The sequence below is a fragment of the Priapulus caudatus genome, unplaced genomic scaffold (assembly GCF_000485595.1).
Source record: "Priapulus caudatus unplaced genomic scaffold, Priapulus_caudatus-5.0.1 Scaffold88, whole genome shotgun sequence".
In the NCBI taxonomy this organism is placed as follows: domain Eukaryota; kingdom Metazoa; phylum Priapulida; class Priapulimorpha; order Priapulimorphida; family Priapulidae; genus Priapulus; species Priapulus caudatus.
Genome location: NW_014577149.1, coordinates 532,540 through 543,531, shown reverse-complemented (window position 1 = coordinate 543,531; position 10,992 = coordinate 532,540). Strand labels below are relative to the sequence as shown.

The following is a 10,992-nucleotide window of genomic DNA, read 5'->3' as shown; positions in this document are numbered from 1 at the left end:
CACGCGTCGCTCGTGCAGGTGCGCATCGAGCGCTGTTTGACTACACCCGGCGGAGGACGCGCTCAATCCCGTGTCGCGAGGCGGGCCTACGTTCTAGCCACGCGACATCCTACACATTTGTCAGCCAGGGACGATGCGCACTGGTGGCAGGCACGGCTTTGAGCTCGACGAGGACGAGGGAAACTTGGCGCGCGCGGGCTCATCCCGGGCGCAGATGCTGCAGGAGAGGTGAGTGATGGGCGGTGCGGGGTCTCATCCGGCGTGGATGCTGGAGGAGAGGTGAGTGACGCCTGGGTGCGGGGCTCATCCCGCGGTGGATGCTGCAGGAGAGACGTGAGTGACGCCTGGTGCGGGGCTCATCCCGGCGTGGATGCTGCAGGAGAGGTGAGTGACGCGCGGCGCGGGGCTCATCCGGCGCGGATGCTGCAGGAGAGGTGAGTGCACGCGCGGTGCGGACTCATCCCGGCGTGGATGCTGCAGGAGAGGTGAGTGATGGGCGGTGCGGGGCTCATCCCGGCGCGGATGCTGCAGGAGAGGTGAGTGACGCGCGGCGCGGGGCTCATCCCGGCGCGGATGCTGCAGGAGAGGTGAGTGACGCGCCGGCGCCGGGCTCATCCCGGCCGCGGATGCTGCAGGAGAGGTGAGTGACGCGCGCGCGCGGGGCTCATCCGGCGCGGATGCTGCAGGAGAGGTGAGTGACGCGCGGCGCGGGGCTCATCCCGGCACGGGATGCCTGCAGAGGAGCAGTGAGTGACGCGCGGTGCGGGGCCTCATCCTGCGCTGGATGCCTGCAGGAGAGGTGAGTGACGCGCGGCGCGGGGCTCATCCCGGCGCGGATGCTGCAGGAGAGGTGAGTGACGCGCAGGCGGGGCTCATCCCGGCCGCGGGATGCTGGAGGAAGAGGTGAGTGACGCGCAGCGCGGGGTCTCTCCTGGCGCGCGGTGCTGCAGGAGAGGTGCAGTGACGCGCGGTCGGGCTCATCCTGGCGCGGATGCTGCAGCAGAGGTGAGTGACGCGCGGTGCGGAGGTCACAGCGGTCAGAAATCCGTTCTTTTCCTAAACTAGGTTATAGTGTCTGCATCACATACATCCTAATATAGTTTACGTTATTTAGGTTAGAGTCTTCATGTCACAGAAATCCACTTGTTTCCTAACCTAGGTTGTACATGTTGTAGTCTCTACGTCACGTACATCTTCTAGTTAGCTTATCTAGGTTGTAGTTTCTACGTCTCAGAACTCTAGTTAACTTACCTAGGTTATATTCTTAACCTTACAGAGATTTCCTAGGTATCTTTTCTAGATTATTATTAATATAGCCAATATGCTGACAGATATAGATACTGAATACCAGAATTGTGCTGCTGTATCATATCTTAATTAATGGATCTACAGTAGGGAGTGCTGAAGAAGTTGTATATAAATATATATTTAGATGTTAAATTGATATTTTTTGTGGGGGAAAACATGCTATATAAAGTAAATAAAGTCTGTGGTCATACCGATATGACTTGCCAATGTGTTTTCAGGTATTTACGATTTCATTCATTCAAGTTGTGAGTTTTCTGTGCCAGTAAGCATGACATTATGTCTGTGCCTCAATCTTCCAGACGCCTTGCCTTGAAGGCATCACAGGTTGGCAACTCGAAGAGTGAATCTCTACTAAGGAATGGCAAGAAGCCGAAGAAGATCATGTACCAAACGCAGAACAACGATGAATTTGATTCGAAGGAAGTGCTGACATACGAGGATGTAGTCAGACTACAGCCAAAGTCTGGCCTATGCAGACCAATAATCCTAATTGGTAAGCTAACTCTTCTAGTTATTGAGTGTGGGTTGGGCAAAGCATGATCGTCTGATGAAAATCCTTCATTTTAGCTCACCTTGACATCCGTCAAGCTGAGCTATTGCCATGGGTCGTCGTACGTCCGTCCGTCCGTCTGTCCGTCCATCTTGTGCGTCCGTCCGTCCGTCCGTCCGTCAACATTTGGCTACCGGCCAACGATAAACTCAGCAACCGTCTTGACCCCACATGTTTGAAATTGGGTATAGTTGTTACTGCTATGCTCCCATATTAAACGTCCTATTTTAAAGCACGCCAGTCGACGTACTTTCGAGCCACGGCAATTTTTTTGCAAAATGCGATTTGCCATTAGTCAGTTTAGGTTTCAACGGATTTTGCTCATTTTGGTATGTGAATGAATAAGCGCTAGGGGTTTTGATATTTAAAAAAAAAATTATGCCAAATTAGGTAGGGTTTGGCAATTATATAGCATATTATATAGACACGCAGATCAAAAACTGTGGTGTCACACTTGTCTGGTTCGTTTTACAAGATTTCATTACAATATCTTTAATGCAAAATTCCTGCTATGAACATATTTATGATTTATACTATTATTGTTATATTATTTTATTATTATGATATAATGATTTATGCTAAGAAACATCAAAGCGGGGTGTTGTAGCGCCATCTACAGTCACAAATTGTGATTCAGTTTGGTTTATAAATTATTTATAATTTATATATAAATATTATTTATTATTTTCACATCTGACTTAAAACCATAATGGCTTGTTACTTACTTGAACTTATAAACATATTCCAAATAATTTTCCTATTTTCAAATGCAAACCCAAATCCTAACCTAGCCCTAACCTAACCTAATTGAACCCTAACCAAACCTTAAATGGACTACGTCACGAATTTTCTATGGTAAAATTTGTAAATTTTGTTGCTATTTTTTTACATTAAAAGTAGGAACTAATGGGACTAAACGTATCGTCAAATTCTTACCTGATAAGATTGTTTCTCAACTAGTTAAAAATCCAAAAAACCTGGAGGATTTGATATTAGTGTTCCTGACATTAATTGCTTGCTATGGGCTATGTATGAGTCACGAGTGTATGTTAACATCGAACAATATAGTAAAATAAGAAGTATAATGCAGCAAATTAACCATAAAAAGTGAACAGAATTACTTATATTTTGTGAAAAAGTGGAAATATTTTTTTTATTTTTTACTATTTATGGTGACGTAATCACTTTAACCAAACACAACTTAACATTAACCTAACCTAACATTAATTAACATTAACTTAACCTTAACATTTTAGATAGTTTCGCGGGGTCACCATGGCAACGTGATGCCTACCAGCATGCGGACGACGTCGTCGGGCTTCTTGCCGTGCACGGCGAAGCTGTTCACCTCCAGCACCTGGTCGCCGACGCCGATGAGGCCGCTGCGGTCGGCGCAGCCTCCGTGCATGATGCGCGCAATCACGATCTGCCCCGTGCGCTCGTCCTTTTTGATCGTCGCGCCCTGTAATGATCATCAATAGCCTATCATCGTCATCACGCTGGTTATGTTCGTGGGCCCCTCCGCGGCCACGAAGGTCGGGTTGCCGCGATGCGCTTTACCCTGCTGCTCGCTTCTCATGACATGAGTGAGGTTGTAAGCCTCACGCCTCGGCACGTAACCTAGCAGGTGTTAGCATTTATGTGGTTGCAATGGTATAGCATTTTAAGTGAGATAGCATTATAGAAGCTACTGCTCTTCTTGCCAGAAGTTGGTGAGGAAGAGGGCGAATCATTCAGATGCTCCCACAACCCATTCTCCCTTAAGAACCTCGGCCGGTTAGCCACTCACACAGCGACATGCATGAACGAATAGGGTGAAAACATCGAATATCTACATTCCCAGCCCCAAAAGACACCCGGCGAATACGTTTTTTGGGCATTTTTACCCCATACGTGGAACATTGGTTATTTGTAACTGCATTGCTTTGACCGTGGAATCGAGAACACACGATGATATGCAGGTTATGCTTAAACCTTTACCTATGAATTCCAATAACCCCTTTATTAGCAAATATAGTCGAACCATTCCCTGGGACTCCCATTCCTGAGAGCAATATAACGATAGATTTCACAGGGATAATTTTACGGCAATCCTAATAAATACCTCTGCTCATCACGGGTGCATCTGCCAGCATCGTGTTTACGTACGCAGTTATGGTAGTAGTAAACGTACGACCCGAGAATTTATAGTGCGGCACACATCTTCACAAGCACAGATTCGGAACATCGGGTGGGGGTAAGCACCGAGTGTCGACATTTGACTGCCCGCACCCGCCACCACCTGCCAATACCGCGCCCACCAGCCCCGCACCTGCTCCACTGCGGAACCGCACCTGCTCGCACCGCCGCACTTGTCCCACCCGCCGCATCAGCCAACACCGCCGCACCCGCCCCAGCCATCCCGCCCGCATCCCGCCCCCACCCTGCCCCGACAGGGTGCGAGCCGCAGCCTGCAAATACCGCGCCCGCATCAGCCACACCCGCCCGCACTGCAATACCTGCCACAGCGTGCTGGTACCTGCCAATACACCCGCCCGCCCAGCAGCCGCCGCATCCGCCGCACGCGCGCGCAACGCGACCGCACGTCGTGCATCACTGCTCACTCGCTGCCGCCCGTCCCACACTCACACCCACCCACTCGCGACTCTGACACACCCGCCGACCACTGCACCCGCTGCACACTCTCAACCAGCGCCGCCCCGCCCACGTGCCTGCATAATCTCAGCACTCGTGGCACCCACGCACACCCCTGCACCGCCTGCACAACTCTCACACCCTGCCCGCCGCCCCACGTGGCCTGCACTCTCACACCCGCCGCGCACCGTGACCCCCCACACCCGCACCGCATCCAGCCCACGTCACCACACCTGCCGCCACTGCCTGCACACTGCTCACAGTCGCCCGGCGACCACCCACCCGCCCCCATCGTCACCCACACGCTGCCTGCATTTCAACGCCGCCACTCACCACAGTCGCCCCCCCAGCCCGATGCACATTTCAGACACGGCCGCCCCCGCCCGCCCGCATTTGCCCGCTCACAGACCCGACATTCCACACCCGCATCGCCCCGCCCAACCCGGCCCGCATGCCGCCGCACACTCTCACACCGCTGTCCGCGCCGCGCCCACCCCGCCCGCATGCCGCGACCGCACGCGCCCGAGCACTCTCACACTCGGCCTTGGCTCCCCCACCACCCTGACGCGCGGATGCCACTCGCCCGCACGCCCCGCTGCCACACTCTCACAGCACCGCCCACCTCTGGGCCATCGCGCCCGGGCCCCCGCCCGCACCACCCTTCACCCCGCCACACCCGCCCACCCGCTGCACAAGTCACACACACACGAGCGCACCCACAATGCATCCCCCCTCCCTGCCACACACACTCACACCAGCCCACAACCGCGCCCATGCCGCCCCACCCGCCCGCACCCACCCACACCCACTCCACCCCACCCGCACCCGCCGCACCTGCCTGGCCCCACAGAAATCTCACCAGGGGTTCGCTGGTCTTGATCAGCTTGACGATCTTCACGGAGACCTCGTCCTCGTCCACCTCCTCGTGATCGTCCGGCAGCACGGGCGAGTAGTTCTTCCCCGCGACGTCGTCGTGGGCCGAGAGCAGCGCCTGCAACCGATGAACTCACGTAAAAGTGAATGTGATACCGGCCCAAACAAATATGTGTATGTTTATGTGTATGTGTATGTGTATGTGTATGTGTATGTGTATGTGTATGTGTATGTGTATGTGTATGTGTATGTGTATGTGTAGATGTGTGGATGTGTGGATGGAGAGCAGCACCTGCAACCGATGTACGGACAGATGTGCTCGCATAGAAGTGCGCATGATCCGGACCCAAACAAACACGGCAAACAAAGAATGTTGTGATATCTCAAATTTTACTGTGTAATGGAGCAGACATAGGTGCCTTACTAATAAGAAGAGTTATAGAGTTGGTGCTATGCAAGATTAAGTTATTTAGAGAAAAATGTTATTATTAGTGTGAAAATGTATTACTACTTTATATAGTATCACAAATAGTATCTACAATCACACATGCACTAGCACACACGCACGTATACACCCACAGATGCAACATATACGCACGCACGCAACGCGAACGCACGGCACGCATGCGTAACTACACAAATACACTGGCAATGCACAGCGCGCGCGCGCACGCACACCCACACACACACACACACACACGAGCACAGCACACACACCACCACACACACACCACAACACACACACACACACGGACACACCACAGCACACACACCACACACACCACACACACACACACACACACATATCCACATCACACACACCCCATCACACACAGATAACACAACACACCACACAAACACATACACACAAGCTACAACTAGACGAGTGCACTTCACGGAGAGTGGTATACCTGCTGGCAACGACATAACGCATACGCATACCCGACTCACGAACACACGAATAACCCACGATATACGCCCACATGTATGTATTACGAGCTGGCTCGCTCGGCTCGCTGGCTCGCTGGTGATGATGATGACCGCCGGCTAGATAATCGATCGCTGCCAACACCGAAACGGTGACACGACGAACAACGAGAAGCTGAAAACATAACATCCTCCAACTCCGTTGGGCGGAGGTAATAATGTGGTTTACTGGCCATAAGCTGCTAACCTTCATGTGAGGGTTGGAGAGAATGTGGTAGAGGTCTTTGGCATCATCATGTACCCCTCTATTTTTCAACTCATTGCAAACCTGCGAGTAAGAGCAGAAAATAAAAACGCACTGCTTAATAACACTGAATGAAAAATGAACATGAAACGAAGAAATGTTACAGAAACAATGGCTCGTTTTGAATGCTGTCCTTGATGCTGGCAGAGTAAACCACTGGTAAAGTAGGAGAGTGGGAGTAAAGCACTGCTGGTTACACATTATTTTCATACCTCTTCGGCAATGCTGGTTGCTGTTGCTGAGACAACAACCTTTTCCTTATCAGTTCCTTCGGTTGCGGATACCTCTGCCACTTTATTGTGAACCTATACATTGGAAATAACCGATTTGCAATCACGTCTATGGTGGGCCAGTGTTGTTCTTCATTTGACACACTAGTAGTTGTGATAAGTAAAGATGTTACACAGAGAAATATTTAACTCCATACAGAAATTACCTAACCCCCATACTGTCTGTCACATTCTGTGCTACGGAAAGGGAGGTAGTTACTATGGGCTACCAGGCTTTAGCATTCACACTATACACAATAATTGGATTGAATAATGACCTATCAATACTCAGCTAAGAACCAAATCACGGGAATCGGACTCATCAATAAATCATGTTCACTCGCACCAGATACACGAACCCATCATTAGGTGCCACCATCATCAACACGCGCCCCGTCATTAAAAGCTTCGAGACCTGCACTAGCGCTTGCAATTCTTTACTCGCGAGCAACGTCTGCAGAAAGCTATGGTCCTCTTCCTCCGGACGCAGCTTGGCACGGATCTTGTCGAACGAGGATAGCAGATTTGCGATATCTGCAACAAGCACGTGTTTACTTGTACACATACCCCATGCTTATCTACCCCAATACAGAATCTCTTGTCCCATACGAAATATTTTCCCGTCACCTATCGATCTATGATTGATAAGCACACACGCCTTAGATTATGTTACTAGGTCAACCAAAAAAGACAAATTTGTACGTGCGCTCAGAGAAAAGATGTCAACTTTGCAGCACTTCAGTGTAAATCGTTATCTTTCGAATGTCCTATCGCAATAATGATCGCCTAAAGCTGTCTGTTGATCACGCCAGGAGGATATGTCTATTGACGGCTCGCTGCGAATAGGTGACGAGTGATATCGTCGCCATTGCTGCTTACTCTGGTCCGTCTGCATGGTGGCGCTGGCAGCAGGCATGCTCGGACGTTTCCGTCTGCGCCGACTCCCGCAGCAGCCGCAGGGGCCAGAGTCACTGTCGCCGAAATTCTCACCGTTCCTGAAACACAAGAACATACGAAGCTCACAATCGGTATCGGCAAGAGTATAAGATAATAACCCAAAGGGGGTTTATTATCCTACTCTTGGTATCGGTACGCTACTAAGCACTTTTCCAACCCGAGATCGTCCATCTCTGTTATACTAAGGGGTAAAATATCAACGAGTTGATATCAATAATTTGCCATCATGTACTGCTAATACTACGATAATAACAGATATAGGAACAGCCATGCAGCTACTTGGTAGTTACAGCGCTATCGGTTATGAAAACTGTGAAAGTGATTGAGATCTGGGCAAAATATGATCAGCTAAACAACGTTTTAAAAAAGTAGAAGACACAAGACAATCTTAACATTGTCCATAAAAACATGCAATGAAATCTCGCAACTAAACCATAGCAACACAGTATATGGATTATCTTGTCTTGTGCCCGACTTATTTCTTTTTAAATTTACAACCACGATGAAGAAGGCAACATATGCTGATATAGATTCAATCTATGAAAAAGCTGCTATGCTCGCCCATTTCCTCGCATCCCATCTCAATTATGCCAGTTGTCTACACCGACGTCACCTTGAGATGATGAATCTGTTGCGCGCAATCTCAGCAGTGAATAAAAACACGTCGTTTTCATTCGCGCCTGGTAATATCATGAACGTACGCATATGATATATTCTATTTAGTACAAGAAGTAAACAATATCTTTGAGACTATTTACTCCTGGTAGTATGCATACATATGTATCGGGTGTTAATGATCATAGTAAGAAAATAACACCTGATATGTATAATTACCAAGAGTACACGATTAGTGATACCCTGTTCACATACTCCTGTCATTATCTTACTCCTGGAGTAACGTACCCTCATCAATCTCTGCACCCTATCGACTTCCACAAGTAAGTAAGTAACTATCTACGAGTTGCTACTGGGTACGGAGCGACAGTGAGCCTCTGGGGGGATCGTGAATGAGAGATGGAACCAGATGCTGGCTCGTGCAGAAGTAGGGAGTCGCTGAACCCCACCAGCACGCATCCAACAGAAGGCATGGACCAACACCACCGTCTTACGGTGGTGCGACTTACAGCGATGAAGAGAAGAGAATCGGTGGTGGGACAGCACGTGTACTTTCGTAGCAGGCCTGTGCATGATGAGAGACATATGCCGAGCACTTCTCCAATTAATTCGGCCTATTTCCGACGACGGTGCACAAGCAAATACGAATTCTTCGAGCGCAGCAAGTATGGCCTGAATTCTCCTGTCAGGTTCCCTACTTATAGCCCCCATGACCAGTTGTTGCAGCCTAACTTGCACCACTGTAGTGTTGTGGTAGGCAACGTACACGTGCAGGACTGTATCAAGAGCGTATAAAGAAGGCGTATCCTTCTTTATACGCTCTTGACTGTATATATGTGTTTTGTCGGCTTTCTCTGACCCCCGCTAACAGGAAACTGTGCTCTCACTCTCAGCATATGTAATAAGAACTCGATCTCACATCTTGTGGCCAAGCGCTCGCTCTCCGAATGCCGTTTGCCCGTTTTTATAGCCGACATGCAGTGATGTTGGTATTGCATAGCGCTGGTCGAGTGTTCTCAACATCACAAACTCCTCTCTGCCCTAGGGAGAGAACTGTAACGTAGCTATCTCGAAATCTCGACAATATTAAGTCTACTTGCGGCAAGGTACGTAGCAAGCGCAGTAGAAGCAAGCAAATACAACACGTCGTCACGTCGATAGCTTCAGTGACATTACGAAATGTTTTCACTAGCGACGTACGTAACAGTTTGCTGGGAGTGCTGACCTAGCATACTGGCAATCCAGTTATCTAGCAAACAACTGCCAGTAGCGTACGCACAGGACACATACCAATTAATAGTCTGGGAACTAAAACGATATGCTTCGAGTTTTTCACGTTGAACTCTTATTCCGTCGATCCTTGTTTTCCAATGATCGCAATATATAATATTCTGGGGCAACCGACCTTTTATCGCGTGAGATGTACATAGCCGCCATGAAGGAATTTTTCTGAGTGAGCATCAGAACGAGAGTCGGATGAATTTGACAGCGAAAGATAACATGGGAGCACCTGAAAATCGTTTGCAGGATTAAACTTGCTGCTGTTTTTTGAGCTGGGTTTAGGAGACCTCATGCAGTCAAATTGGCGCATTGTACCAGTTTCGCTGTTGTATATTTACCGACAATCGGCACTGTGACCCTACACACTTTCACATACAGGAACAGCAGGCATTCCCTATCTGTCAGGCGATGGCTGGTGCCTGTGTTTATCTCACATGGACAGCTAGTAACGTTGAAATGTAGAAGACAGGATGCGCGGGGACTGGGCCTTGACCACACAAAATGCTAGCATCTTACGAGGAAATCCCCACACACACACAAACACGCGCACGCACACAGATGCACTCACACACACTTACACACACTTAAACGTAAACACTACTCCTGAGTAGCAGCTTCCATCTGTGAGAGCGCTGCAATATGGAAACTGGTAATGCAAATCTGTACGTTGGAAACAGGGCTCCTCTATCAAACGTAAAAGCAGCCTGTACATGCTTTTGCATGGCATAATGAATAACATTTCACATAATATATATTATATATATATATATATATATTTATTTATTTATTTATTTATTTATTTACTCCCGATTCAGTCTTTTATGGCATACGATCGGTGTTCGTGACACTGGCTCAGACCTAACTTATCCCTCTAGAGGGCTGACCGAGGAGACAGCATAATTTGCGAGCGTGGCAACTACGTGCGGGGCTGCTGCGGGGAACGTGGCCGGGTGAACCAGGCAGCTGCTGATACGCATCTCCCGAGCGAGCGGAAATAAACTCGTGCGGTCTAATCAAAATGGTTAAATTTAATTAACTCGAGCGCCGTTTAAATTTGTGAAGCGCAAACACGTGCGATGTGCGTGCGTGCGTGTGCGCGTACGTGCGTGCGTCCGCGTGTGTGCGTGCGTACGCGCGTTTGTAAATGCGCATTTCTATTTGCTCGCGTGTGTGCTGATGGCTTCAGGGCGGTGACCGCCGCTGTGCACACAAGCGTGTAAAACACCCCATAAATCAAACTGTGCAAACGACGTGCGTGCCAGCGTGAACAAATA

The 10,992-nt window shown here is 49.3% G+C and overlaps 1 protein-coding gene across 1 annotated transcript in view; it reads right to left on the bottom strand.

Annotated features, from left to right (window-relative positions):
- Positions 1–10,992, bottom strand: part of LOC106804800 (MAGUK p55 subfamily member 7-like) — a 28,847-nt gene that overhangs the window by 16,875 nt on the left and 980 nt on the right. The window contains exons 2-7 of the mRNA XM_014806147.1: positions 7,745–7,860; positions 7,281–7,399; positions 6,809–6,901; positions 6,540–6,620; positions 5,352–5,483; positions 3,153–3,320 (exon numbers count right to left, since the gene is read on the bottom strand). Of these exons, the coding sequence (XP_014661633.1) occupies positions 3,153–3,320; positions 5,352–5,483; positions 6,540–6,620; positions 6,809–6,901; positions 7,281–7,399; positions 7,745–7,860 (709 nt within the window). The remainder of the gene's footprint in view (positions 1–3,152; positions 3,321–5,351; positions 5,484–6,539; positions 6,621–6,808; positions 6,902–7,280; positions 7,400–7,744; positions 7,861–10,992) is intronic.